General features: G+C 39.4%; 1 protein-coding gene across 2 annotated transcripts in view; it reads left to right on the plus strand.

Annotated features, from left to right (window-relative positions):
- Positions 1-954: 954 nt before the first annotated feature.
- Positions 955-14,101, plus strand: part of LOC140240322 (F-box only protein 9-like) — a 37,025-nt gene continuing 23,878 nt past the window's right edge. The window contains exons 1-6 of one of the 2 annotated variants that reach the window (XM_072320104.1): positions 955-1,059; positions 4,306-4,680; positions 6,145-6,202; positions 10,039-10,122; positions 10,807-10,834; positions 11,909-11,938. In XM_072320104.1, the coding sequence (XP_072176205.1) occupies positions 1,054-1,059; positions 4,306-4,680; positions 6,145-6,202; positions 10,039-10,122; positions 10,807-10,834; positions 11,909-11,938 (581 nt within the window). In that variant the 5' untranslated portion in view covers positions 955-1,053. The remainder of the gene's footprint in view (positions 1,060-4,305; positions 4,681-6,144; positions 6,203-10,038; positions 10,123-10,806; positions 10,835-11,908; positions 11,939-14,101) is intronic. The other variant, XM_072320105.1, reaches the window with a different exon arrangement.

Raw genomic sequence — 14,101 nt, forward strand, 5'->3', positions numbered from 1 at the left:
CCCCCCATTCCGACTCCTCGTGTCTCTCTCTATTGCCCCATCTCATCATCCTCTCCTTTAGACATTTCGATCCAAACCCTCCTATTCTCTCCTTCCTAACATCCTATCACTCAACTCCTCCTTCCACCACCTTTGATCGCCCCTTCCTCTTCACCCCCTCCCCTCCCTTTGCTCTGTCATTCTCTTTCCCTTTAAATACCTCTCCCTCCTCTCGGATCTCTACTCCATCATCTTTCCCTCCACTTGCCACCATACCCCAGATCTTTCTCTACCATTCGCTCCTCCCCTTCCAGTTTATTTTATAACCTTCTCTGCCAATCGCCCCACCCTTCATCTCCCCCTCTCCTCATCTTCCCCCTCTCCATCTCCTTTTCTCTCTCCTTTCTCATTCCCGCCTCTCCCTTAACTACCAGCACTCCTTCCCTCCCCCTCATCAGCTCCACCCCCTCTACCCCATAATTCCCTCATCTTCTCTGAACTCCATCTACATCTTTCCGCTTAACCACCCCACCCCCCCCCCCACACACACACACATACACATTACTAAATGTAATTTTTCCTCGATACCTTCTGCACCCCTCCTTCTAATGCCTTGAGCAGTTCCCAGCCCTGTCAATATTCCTCATCTCATCTCCGGTGAGAGCCCCACGGAGCCCCACCCTCCCCTATGTCCTTCTACTGGGTGCTGCAGATGCTCCCCGTGATCACGTATGTATGCAGTAAATGCCTCGAGGTGAAGTTATCTGCTCTGCATTTAGACCTTTATCCACACCAAAGAGATTTTCAGCCGCACCTAATTTGTCCAGGGTGCGTCGTTTTTATTAGAGACCTTGGGAACTGGGAAGTTCACGTCCTACGTGCACCGTACCGTGCGACGCGGTGAGCTGTGTTGCGCAATCAAACGTCAGATCCATCATTAATCTCGTTCCATGAAGATTATTGTGTAAACAAGCTCAAGATGGCCGCAGTCTCGAAAGCACTCAAATTTGGCACCGTAATTCGCTACACTGACCGAGAACTGGAGGCTTGAATGACGGCCGGAGGCGAGATTTGATGATGGTAATTACTTTTTCTTTGCATAAATGCATGATTTTTGTCTTGATGAGGTCTGATAAGGAAAATATTCTGCAAATATCTCGGGAAGTTCAAAGGGTACAGCTTCCCCGTCATGCGTCCATTCCTTCAGTCCCATGCACTGAAACATGTGCATGCTACCACAAACGTAGGTCGACTACTGGTTTTAACGTTAGAATTACCTCGAAAGTTAGCACTGCAATAGTACTAGTGTAACACTCTACTTGTTTGTAAGTTAGTTGTAGGCTTTAGATATGAAAATTTATGTGAAATATACACGATATCTAGTTGTAATGCATAGTGGATTGGAGTTCCTGCCTTTGCTGATGTAAATTCAGTAACGAACGGTACCGAAGTCTAACGTTAAGGTGCGCAGTGATACAAGTAAATTTTAAGTGCCTTTAAATGCGGTAGTACTTGTAAATCTAGTGATCAGCTTGAACTTAGAAGCTAGTGCAATTAAAGTGTGCACCCGATATTGCTCGTTAACTGATGCTAGCTTGAAAAGAGTTGCTTTACATGTATAACTAATCAAAGATTCATCTTGAGGGCATCATGTCTATTGAGTATTGCTTTATATTGCTTACAGCCTTGGCTTTACATACATGATTTCTACCGATATGGTTTTGTGTTGTTGGGTGATTTTAAACGGCAGAAAAGTTTCTTTCACAACCTCTCCCATAAATTGGGGTGACAATGAATTTATTGTGAATTAAAAAAAAAAAAAACACAAGAAAGGTCTTTGCTTTCCCGATTGGAACTTTGAAGTGAAATAGAAGCTAGCTACTCAGGGTAATACATTTGTACATTGTATTGATACTGTATGAGCTGAAATTTTCGCGTACAGATATTTTCGCGAATTGCTACTTGGAGGACATTTTCGCGTGTTGTTAATTTCGCGGTTGCGTGGGTCTACCTGAACTTAGTTATTCGCGCGTTGTTATTTTTGCGTGTTGTTATTTTCGCGGTTCAAAGGCGATTCGCGAAATTCGTGAAAATAAAACCACCGCGAAAATTTCAGCTCGTACAGTACTCCCCCAGAGGTTCCGTATTAGCATACATGTACAACATACAAGGTGTACATTGCAATATCACCAAAATTAGGAAAAACTGAACTAGTGTAACTTAAAGGACAAGTTCACCTTCATTAACATAAGGATTGAGAGAATGTAGCAATATTATTGTACAGGCAACACATCAGTGACAGTTTGAGGAAAGTCAGACAATCCATTCAAAAGTTATGAATTTTTGAAGTTTTTGTGCAGTCACCGCTGGATAAGAAGACTACTGCAGTGTGTGATGTCACATGCGTACAACAATAATAAGGAAAGTATAAAGAGAATTTCACAAAATTTCATCTTTTTAAAAAAGTACACATCCCCTTGGCTCGTTACTGGCATATGTTATGGATAATATTATTCCCATTGCCTTTAGAAAGAGGCAAGTCAAGTGCTCTTTTATTATACGTAAAAAATGAAAATATGTTGAATTTTCTTTACATTTTCTTTATAGTGTTGTACTCATATGACATCATGAGCCTTAGTAGTCTCCTCATCCAGCGGTTTCAACTCAACAATTTTAAAAATTCATAACTTTTGCATCGATTGTCCAACTTTCACTGATGTGTTCTACTAATATTGCTGCATTCTCTCAATCCTTATGTTTATGAAGGTGAACTTGTCCTTTAAACCATGAATTCTTTCATTTGGACATCAGGCTTTGGAACTGACATCCTTGCAATTCTAGCTGTAGAAAAGATGAGTGTCTGGGTTAGGAAGTGAGTTTGATGTAGCATATCAACAAGACCTGCACAGAAATGAGAGTCTTCTAAAGGATCCTGTTTCCTCCTGTGCAGTGATTGTCGAGCTAGTCCCTGCTCTAACCATGATTTTTATTTTATTTTTTTTATAAAGGGAAGACTATGAGGCAATACAAAGCTGAGAAAAAAAAAAGAAAAAAAATCATTGTGTGCTAATGATTTTAAAAAGCAGACATAAAACTCTTTGCATGGTAAGTGTAAACAACCTAATTCATATATCAGTATGAAACATCTACCAGTAGACAAGAAGAAAAATTGAATGTCATTAACTGTTTCACTTACCCTTTGCACTATCTGTTACATACACCTGTACGTCATATCCCCATTATGACATACTGGGGCCCGTTGCATAAAAGTTACAATTATGGTAACTTTGCCATCCAATGGTAACTTCCATGGAATTCTTGATTTTGATTGGCTGTTAAGTATTGTTACCATGGTAGTTACAATTGGATGGCAAAGTTACCATAATTGTAACTTTTATGCAACGGGCCCCTGATGTCTCATTCTCTGTAAAAATATTGTTGTACAATATAAACATGTCAAGATAGATGCTTAAATTGTAGAGCCTTTTCATCATCACTCAGTATTCCTATTCCCTCAACTGTGAACTAGTTTTAAAGTTGATATTTGAAAGCAGGCCCACTCAGATATAGCAAGGTGCCTAATGTAGCAATGTGCACTAGTCCAACAGATTAGACCAAGATGACAGAGGGATTAGTGGGCTTAGGTAATCTCAAGTCATTGACAGCAAAGATCCTACACACTACGTAAGATGGTCAACTCTCCGTCGAAAAGAGAAAGCTGCCACTTGGAATTGTGGGATTTTTAAGGAGTGCGCCAACTAGTGTTGAGCAGGTAAAGTTTCCAGGTGAGCTTTACTTTTCCGATATGTTTGTGTAGGACCAAGACAGGTTAAGACAAGAAAGAAGGAATTTTCTGTAAAGAATCATGAGTAAACCTATTCAAAGAATTGGTGCATTGCATTAAACTGCATCAATAGCTATGTACACCAAACCATCAGCAGGTTTATCATTATTTTGATTTCCAAAAGACTGTGCACAGCGAGTTTTTGTCTCACCTCCCGGTCACAGCGAGCGGTAGACTCGCACATATGTAGCTCCCTCAGCTCCGCTTGCAGGTCGCTACACTTGCAAAAGGCGAACGCTTGTTCGATCTATACTCGCTCAATGCTAGAGGGCAGTAGCCACTTCTGTTTCACCAGCGGCCGTGTAAAATCAGGAGAGTTGACCATATTATAGTGTGTAGGATCTTTGTTGACAATAAGATCTAGTTATCAGTGCGAACTGGTAAACAAAGCACTCCAGCATGCATGCCAGTCAACAAATAAAGCACAATACTGGTTAAGAGTGTATATAAAATGGCATCACTTGCATCCAACTTTCGTTCAGGCAAACGAGAACTTGATTGTTCCTGTTTTGGATGGCGACGACGACTCCGACGCAGACGAGATGCTGGAGCTGGAAGGGCTCGACACCGAAAACGAGGAGCACACCCCGGCCTCGCCGCTCAGTCTCGAGGAGCAACTGGCAAACTTCCGGCAGCAGTGGCGCCAAGAGCTCAGCGGGGAGCAAGCGGCCACGCACTCCCCGACGTCAACTGTGACGATGACCGCCGCCGAACTGAGCAAGGCGGCATCGTCGAAGGGGAGAGACGGCGCTTCCTTGTCGCGCAGCCAGACTGCAACGAACAACAGCAGTCCCTCACCAGAGGTCGCGAATGAATTTGAGATATCCTCTCTCCGCACAGAGTCTGTTGAAGAAAAGGTGCAGTTCATCACGATTATATTCAAGTACATTATTTTGTGTATTTTACCATTCAAAATATTAATTTAGTTAAGATTGCATTGCATAACTGTTTATGACCAATCACAATGAAAATTGGCCAAAGTTGCAGATCATCAATATTTGTGTTTTGGTATCATCAAATTTCCTGAGCTGCTGCATTCCACTGATAAACATTATTTTAGTATCTCTCACTCTGTTTCCCAATACTTCTCAATACTTCCCAATACTTCTCACAAAATTTGTAGAAAAACTGGCAACCTGGGCACCATGTCATTAAAATTGTCAGCCCTGATAAGTTGTCAGTCTCTGACAATTTCAGTAAAATACAACATGTATTTGGTTTTGATGGGCTGAAAAGCTATGGTCGCTGACTGTTACTGTGTTTATTGTCAGAGAATTAACAACTTATCATTGCTGGTTGATGCCCAAGTAACACTGCAAATTACCATTATTATACTAAGATGACCTACACTGCACATGGGAGGAAACTTTCAGTATGATCCATCCAAAGGGTTTGAAATGTTAGTGAGAGAGGTCACTAGTCCCAAGACCAGGTTAATTTATGTATGATCTCGTACAAATAACATTTTGAATTCTTGGTTGAGAATATATTGTCTACGATCTAGACAACAATAGTCATCATATTCTTACATGATGTCTTCATACACAATTTAATAGTACCTTTATATAGGCAATGTCTGAAATATTAATTAGCAGTTACTGACTAAAAAGCTTCATCTCCACAATATGCATATTTAGTTTTTTCATTCATATTTTTGTTCGTGTTATTTTCCTTCTCATTGTATTCCAAGAAATTGGCACTTTGCATATTTATGAATTGTCGATATTGACCGTACTTTGGAGTATGTGCAGTGTCGCAAGCCTTTATTACAGCTTTTCAGGCACATACCATATTTTCTAATGTCATCTATGTACAAAAAGCTATGACATTGAGCTTGTGTTCTTGGTGTTTATCTGTTTCCTGTGTCATTTTTTTTCTTCAAGCAATGGCTGTTAAGATTATGCAGACTTCACTCTCCTCATGTAGTGATTACTTTCTATCCAATGACTACCCTGTGATTCGTCTCCCGAGAACATCCGAAGAACTTCTGGATGCAGATTGTGAAGACAGGGTATTAGACTAAAAAAAGCCATAAGAATGTATAAAACAAAATACAAAGTTACATTGCATGTTACATTATTTCTGTCCAAGGAGATATTGATATCGTTTTGGGAAAAGGCGTTCATACAATGTCGGATTCGGCTACATGAATTAGATGTGGAGAATGGAATAGTGAAATCAATGGGAGCATTTCTACAAAGGCTGTACAATGCACTTGATAAGCTGTAGAACTTTTATCCCTTCCAGGCATTTGAGTCTTATAAGGATAAAATACTGGAGGAAATGTTGTTGATCTTTTTTTCTCTGTATTATGTTTATAGGCCAAATATCTGTTCCAGCAAGGCATTAGACTGGAGAGAATTGGCAAAGTTTACGAAGGTAAGAACCTCCATGTTTTACTGAACATTAAGATGTAGCCAGGAAGAAGTAAACAAAGCACCCAGTTGTTGTATGAAAGTAAATACTATTCATCATTGTAATGCACCATTACACATGTCAGACAATCAACTGTTTAAATACCATGAGGCATATTAGGCATTTTGTTGTATCAGCACTGGCAACCGAGAGACCAGATTTCAGGTATCTTCCTTTAAATTGTATTTTATTTGTTTTTTTTTATGGTTTGTGTTTATGTTTGCTTGTTTGTTTGTTTTTTGCATGCCTTTTTCAGCAGCCACTATTTGTAGTACATGTAAATATGTAATGTCATTGGTGTGACATGGATTTTTATTTAATCAAATAAAATTCAATAAAACATCCAGTAAAATCACAGTTTATTTTTAATAGTTCATGAACGAGCATGTACTCAAGGCAGAGAATGCAGTAAGCTCATGAGATAGACCCTGGAACACAATATCATTGTTAAGTAGGGCAATTTTTAGTATGCATGTATGAGTGGAAATGAGCTGCTTTGCAGAAGTCTGCAATCTCCAAGTGCTTTTCTAGTTTAGGATATGTAGTCAAACATGCAGGCTTCAGCAAATTTGTTCATGATTATACAACGCTGATGACCAGTAAAAATCACTGTTGGACCAGTAATTTTTCCAGGAATTTACCAGTAATGAAATAGAAAAACTGGGTACCTACTGGTCCTACAGACAGGTTGGACCAGTAGAAGAAATGGGTTAGTGTGCATCCCTGGATTGTATGTTATGTGGCTTGTGAACCACTAGAAGGGCATGGCCTTGTAATACCCTGTATGCATTTATTTTTTTTTTTAATGCAAAATTTTGTGATGTGATTGAGTGTGCCAAAGACTTTTGAAGTCTCAATGTACATTGTATGGAGTAAGTGAAAGCCTTTTCTTCCACAAAAGAATTCAGCTGTTTGCAGCTGCATGCATTTTCAATGAAAGTTCCATCAAGTGTATGGGATGAAAACCAAACTTCTCTTTGGTATTGAAAATCAAGCTAATGCATCAACGAATTTTCATAGTTCATTGAACACTGAACACTCCAGCACTTTCAAAGGAGTTGGAGGCAATAAAAGTGGGTGAAAGTTGGTATTAAAGCAGTTTGGTTTACCCAGGGAGGTGTTACAGAGATGGAGTGGCAACTCTTCGTAATTCATGCAAACACATGTTTGGGTTCAAGGCGTTACAATGGGATGTCTAGCATTCCATTACGCTTTGAAGTCATGCTCGGCGCCGCTCTGGTTTGCAAGACGAAGTTCGGAGACGAAGAACGCATTTCACCTTTCGTTGAATTGCAAGTTTTATTTCACCGTAAGATTTTAAATGAAATACTCGAATTGATTTAGAATAGTTTAGGAAAGAATTCAATATTATAAACATGTATTTCTAGTTTCTTCGTAATGCGCAAATCAAAATGAAATGAAAATTAGGCCCTCTTAAAAACCTAATATTTTTCTATAATGGGCATAATTGTGCATGTTAGTTTTTTTTATCTTTTAATCTGGGATATTTTGATCTTTCAAATACAGTACTCCACTAAAGCGTATTCCAGCGTGCTTTTAAACTATTTGCTGTTAAAATTGTTAGTTTTACACTGCATTTTGGTTCGCTGCTTCAATTCAAGTTACACAAATTCATTGTTGCCATCACATTGAAAGAGAGAGCGAATTGCAGTAGGGGCAAGTATTTCTAGATGTGAGAGCGCTAGTCCTGATTATTGATGCTCTCTTTTGTCAAAGCACATGGGTAACACCTGTAGCTGAACGCATAACTTCTCGGCGGCGCCGCGCATGACTTCAAAGGAGAGCAGTAGTTGTCTCTCCTTCTCTAGCACCTCCCTGGTTTACCACTTTTATAGATAAGAATCACTGGTACAGTTCATGTTATTTGTTCATACTCTTTTGAAAAAAACAAACAAAAAGAAAAACATGTTTAAAAAGTGGAACAAATGTGGGTGAAAGGCTTAAGAATGCATGGCATACTTTGTTTAATGGGGTTTAAAACTGATTCCACCTATTCCTTCAGAAAAAAACAAAAAACAAACCCCAAAACAACTATTCTGCAATTTACTTGTTATGGTCGGAATTTTGTTCTCGTCAGCAGGTTCTAAAAATGAAGAGTGATTCTCTGTATCAGATAGGTAATCTGTGAAATACATTTCCGATGGTACTTCTAGAAGATAATTTCAGGAAGCTCAGCAAACTGAGAGGCATTCTTCCTGGATGGAGGCTATTGCTGTGGTACTTATAGTAGCACTCCAGTTTCATCTACTTCAGTGATTTTCCATGGTCTTTAACCATAGCAGTGATGCCCATCAATGCAAAACTGGGAATTGTTATGGTACTGCGGTCCTCCCTCACAACAATACCTGGAATTTAAGAGAGAGGAAAGTTTGTCCATAGATAAGAGCCCCATCCCAACACTGTAGAATTTCACTTGGCATGTACAATACATTGGCCTGTGCCCAGGGCTACCAACGAGGTACTACTAGTACTAGTCTTGCCCAGTACCTCCTTGGTTCTGCCAACCCCAAACATTGAAGAAGAGGAGCAGCACCCAAGTTCTAGGCCTGCAGTGATTTCTGCACCTGGGACCTGTCCAGAGAGAACTGATTGGGTAGCCAAGAGGGAAGCATGTACTGTAAAAGGGGATATTTGTGCGCGACTAATTTTTCGCTATTGGCAGGGTAAGAAGAGTTTTGCATGTTTTTAATTCAGCGGAATCAAGACATCAACTACTGGAACATATGGCAAGCAAAAATATTCGCATGCTTTTATTTTCGCGCTAGTTTCAGGTTGCGCGAAATGTGTGACAACTGCGGTCCTCCCTCACAACAATACCTGGAATTTAAGAGAGAGGAAAGTTTGTCCATAGATAAGAGCCCCATCCCAACACTGTAGAATTTCACTTGGCATGTACAATACATTGGCCTGTGCCCAGGGCTACCAACGAGGTACTACTAGTACTAGTCTTGCCCAGTACCTCCTTGGTTCTGCCAACCCCAAACATTGAAGAAGAGGAGCAGCACCCAAGTTCTAGGCCTGCAGTGATTTCTGCACCTGGGACCTGTCCAGAGAGAACTGATTGGGTAGCCAAGAGGGAAGCATGTACTGTAAAAGGGGATATTTGTGCGCGACTAATTTTTCGCTATTGGCAGGGTAAGAAGAGTTTTGCATGTTTTTAATTCAGCGGAATCAAGACATCAACTACTGGAACATATGGCAAGCAAAAATATTCGCATGCTTTTATTTTCGCGCTAGTTTCAGGTTGCGCGAAATGTGTGACAATTTCAACACCGCGAAAATTTCCACTTTTACAGTATTGGAGATCTCATTACATGTATGTATTCTGTGCCATCCAAACACAAAAGCAGGAAAAAAAAAAAATCAGTCCAGGGGTTAAACTCACCAGTGCCATCTACCTTCTAACTGAATGCTGTAAAACCAGACATTTTTGCATGCATTTCAATTTCACAAATTTTTGGAGATCCAGGATTTGCAAAATTAAAGTGCATGGGAAAGTTCTTGTCTACACTACAGTGTACATTATGCATTGAATGCCAGTGGCATTTTGCAAAAATATAATGCCGCGGAAAAGTCTGTCAGCTCGAATTCACAAAAATTTCATGCTGTGAAAATTTCCTTCTTTACAGTCAGTACACAATGTCCATGTAATGAGACAGATGACCCCAAGATCACTTCTGAGATTTGCATGTGATTACTTTTACAGAAACTTGGGTTTTCTGACCAGTAGATAAGTAAAACTTATTCATTCCTCTATGTACTTGTTATTCACCCTCCAGCTGTGATGTTCTACAGGCAGGCACTGCAGTTAGTCCCAGACATTGAAAGTCGTGTGCAGGAGAGTGAGGTGAACAGTCACTCTGGTAAGACATGAACACTAAGCAAAATAAAGCTATCATACTGTTTATGTTGGAATCAAAAGATTGTCTACTGGTTTTAGCAAAGAATTTATAAAATATTAAGCTGGTTTTTTTTTTTTTTTTGGGGGGGGGAGGTATTTCAAGCCCACCTACATGTATGTATAATAAATCTTGTATACATTAGCCACGGTCACACTGGCAAAACACCTCCAGTGTGAACAGATTAGCCAACTTCTCAAAAAGTTCTCTAAATTAAACTTTAACCCATTGAGGACGGGCTGATTTTGTTACAACATGCATTTCCATAGACACTTGACCGAGTATACTCAGGACTCGTCCTCAGCGGGTTAAGAAGTTTTGTCGATGTAACTGCTGCTATTGGGTGAGCTTGATTAAGAATTTAAATGACTGTACAATGCAAAGTGAGGTTTCTAACGTGAGGATTTTGCGAAAGTCGTGAGGAATATATTGAAATGACGTACATGTACAAGTTACAATGTAGATACCATGAATTAAGTTTCAGTTATACAGTACTAAAAAGACAGGAAACATTTAGTAATCTCTGTGATGTTAGTGTGATATTGCATTGCTACACATTCTGTGGACATGGTATATAACTATAGTGCATCACAGTGTAGCTCTTATCTATGCTCATTCATTATTTGCTATTTTCTTCCCATTCTGCAGGCAGTAACCAAGTGTCTGATGATGAGGAGTAAGTAATGATATCCATTGAAAAATGACTTCATTCTACTCAAGCTTGGAGACTATAGAGAGTATACTTAACCCGTTAAGGATGAGTCCTAAGTTTACTCGGGCAGGGGTCTATGGGAAATGTGTGTTGTGGCAAAATTAGCCCATCCTCAACAGGTTAATATGACCCTGCATCAAAATGTTGCCAGACACAGATTTTTTAATAGTAAAGGACAGATTCTAAAAGACCACACTCTAAAGCTTTTTAATGACATATGCCTTGATACCAATTGGCTCTCTTAACCCATCCAAATAATGGAAAGAAAGTACACTGTCTGGAAAAGTGTTTACTGATGAAGAAAGGGGCTTTGAAGGTTAGGGTCTATCCAAGTGTGTAATCTCATGCAGCAGTGCACTGTGCCATGAATGGGACTTGGGGTAAAGAAAACAGATAAACAAGCACACAACTCACTGGATATAAAACTCCTCACCGGGACTACAGTGTTCTTTGAAGGGATTATCTACTCCGGCTGAAACTTTGCTCACTCTTTATGTGTATTCTATTCATGACTACCGGTGATACCAATTTTCAGTGTAATGGCATCATCCTTTCAAAAGCTATTAAGAGTTAAAAGTGAATGGTGTCTGAAGGGTGCTTTAGAAATGTAAATGGACCTCAAATAGATCAGGTCACACAGACTAAAAGACAAACAAAGAAGTGTTCAAAAAAATAACACCCAGGCAGAAATAGAGGAGGAGGAAGGGGGTGGGGGGACTTTTGAAGAAAAGATGGTACACTATAAGTTAAAGAAGTATATCATATACTAGATATACTTCTTCGTCTTCTTCTTTCTTTTTTTTTTTTTTAGTACAGTTCGAATCAAAGTTTAAGTACTTTAATAATATTACAACTGTTGACTACCAATATATCGCTTACTGCATTTTCTTTTCAAAGGGGTAAGAAAAATAGTACTTCTTAATACTTATTATGCAAGTAGTTTCTGTAAGATGAGAATGTCAAAATCAGTACATCAATTGAAGTTCTTGGAAATGTTGTGATGCCCTCATTTGTGACTTTCGCTCCCCTGTTTCTTAGAAACAACAATGATGTCACTAACATGATGACGTAAGTCAGTGTGTTTCTGCTTTGTGTGTGAGCCTAGAAACAAGTCATGCCACTCTCTCCCCCGCATGCACCTCTTGTGCCACCTCCCTAGTCCCACACATGTCTCTTTGTGTTGGCATCAGAATCATTCACTACACTCTGAGAAATGAGCTTTATGAATATGTTAATGAACCATGATTGCAGTAAACAAATCAAAAGGCGTCATCTTTCAGTACTTGTAATTATGCATGAATTATGAAATTGTGTGGCCTATATTATGATTTTATTAGCATGCACATGTATTTGTGGATCAATGTGTCACTAAAAAGAAAAAAAAAAGAATCGAAAGAGGTATCATGCATCAGGCAAGACTGACAAAAGTGGCTAATAAACTCTGTAAAAATTATGTGATATGCACTAGTTCCTATGGGCATAGGTATCCGATTTAGCCACATGGATTTAACAACTATACCATCCATACTTTGTCTTTCACAAATTTTACCTATAATCAAAAACAGTAAGATATATGCAGGATGGTATGATTTGCTTGTTGTCTTTGCTAGTTATCTTTGCCCAGGTGGATGGTATTGATTTAAATTGTTTGGTTTTGTTTTGTTACTGTGAGTGTAATATAGCAATACTGTGCATTGTTGTCTGAAGCTGTAGATGAACAGTACGACTAACCAGTCTGCTGTTAGTGTTAAAGTTTAGGGATTGTATTGTAACTTTTTGCTGTGCGGCATAGCTGTTTCATTCGTAGAAATTTTAACACTTGAACATTTTGATGTAAAGTTGTGCAAGACACTTTTTTCAAGAGCTCTGGAAAGTTCATTGGTGTGGCAACAGTGCATTATGGCCCCCAAATCAGAAAAAAAAAAAAAAATGTGTAGATTGAAATTCTTCTCATGTTGTTACATGACTACGAAGAAATTTGGCTCACATTGACTGAGATGTAAAGTTATGCAGGATTTGAAGAGTTTTGCCATGGTAAAAGTGCATTATGGACCCCCCCCCCCCAAAAAAAAAAAAAAAGGAAAAAGCCTTGCAGAAGATGGTATGCGGTAAAACAAGGAATGTTCGTGTTCATTTTAATTTCGCAAATTTTGCGAGCGCCAAGATTCGCGAGATTAGAATGCACATGAAAGTTTTTGTCTACACTATAAAGCACATTGAATGTTAGAGGCAACTCGCGAAAAATTTCTGACCACGAATAAGGCCATCGGCTCCAATTCGTGAAAATTTCATGCCGCGAAAATATTGTGTTTTACAGTATGTGTAAGTGTATTGTTTATGATTCTCGACAGTATACCTGTACAGAAGTGTTAGGTGGGGATATCATTCACCTTCAGTGGTAGAAATACTGGCTTGTTCAAGGCTAGCAGCCCACAGTCAACCGGTACTGTACCTGTGGACTGATGTCCATGGGGGTTTCAGAATCTTGTAGGGAATAAGTTAAAGGACAAGTTCGCCTTTATTAACATAAGGATTGAGAGAATGTAGCAATATTAGTAGAACACATCATTGAAAGTTTGAGGAAAATCGGACAATCCGTTCAAAAGTAATGAATTTTTGAAGTTTTTGTGCAGTCACCGTTGGATGAGAAGACTACTGCAGTGTATGGTGTCACATGTGTACAACAATATAAGGAAAATATAAAGAGAATTTCACAAAATTTCATCTTTTGAAAAAAGTACACATTCCCTTGACTCGTTACTGACATGTTATGGGTAATATTATTCCCATTGCCTTTAGAAAGAGGCAAGTCAAGTGCTCTTTTATTATGCGAAAAAAAGTGAAAATATGTTGAATTTTCTTTACATTTTCTTTATACTGTTGTACTCATATGACATCATGAACCTTAGTAGTCTCCTCACCCAGCGGTTCCAACACAAAAGTTTTAAAAATTCAAAACTTTTTCATCGATTGTCCAATTTTCCTCAAACTTTCACTGATGTGTTCTACTAATATTGCTGCATTCTCTTAATGCTTATGTTAACCCTAACTAGGCCGGGGGGGGGGGGGGGGGGGGGGGGCCTCCGAGGCCCCCCCTCGACGTTCCGCGCGATGTATCGCTAACGTGAAAAGCTATCACCGCGACGTTTCATGACATTTTTCTGTCGAGTCTCCCGCATCTTTTGACACCAAATTTGCGATGCCCGGGCGCGCGGTTCCGAAGTTTCGCAT

Source organism: Diadema setosum, chromosome 16, assembly GCF_964275005.1.
Source record: "Diadema setosum chromosome 16, eeDiaSeto1, whole genome shotgun sequence".
Lineage (NCBI taxonomy): Eukaryota > Metazoa > Echinodermata > Echinoidea > Diadematoida > Diadematidae > Diadema > Diadema setosum.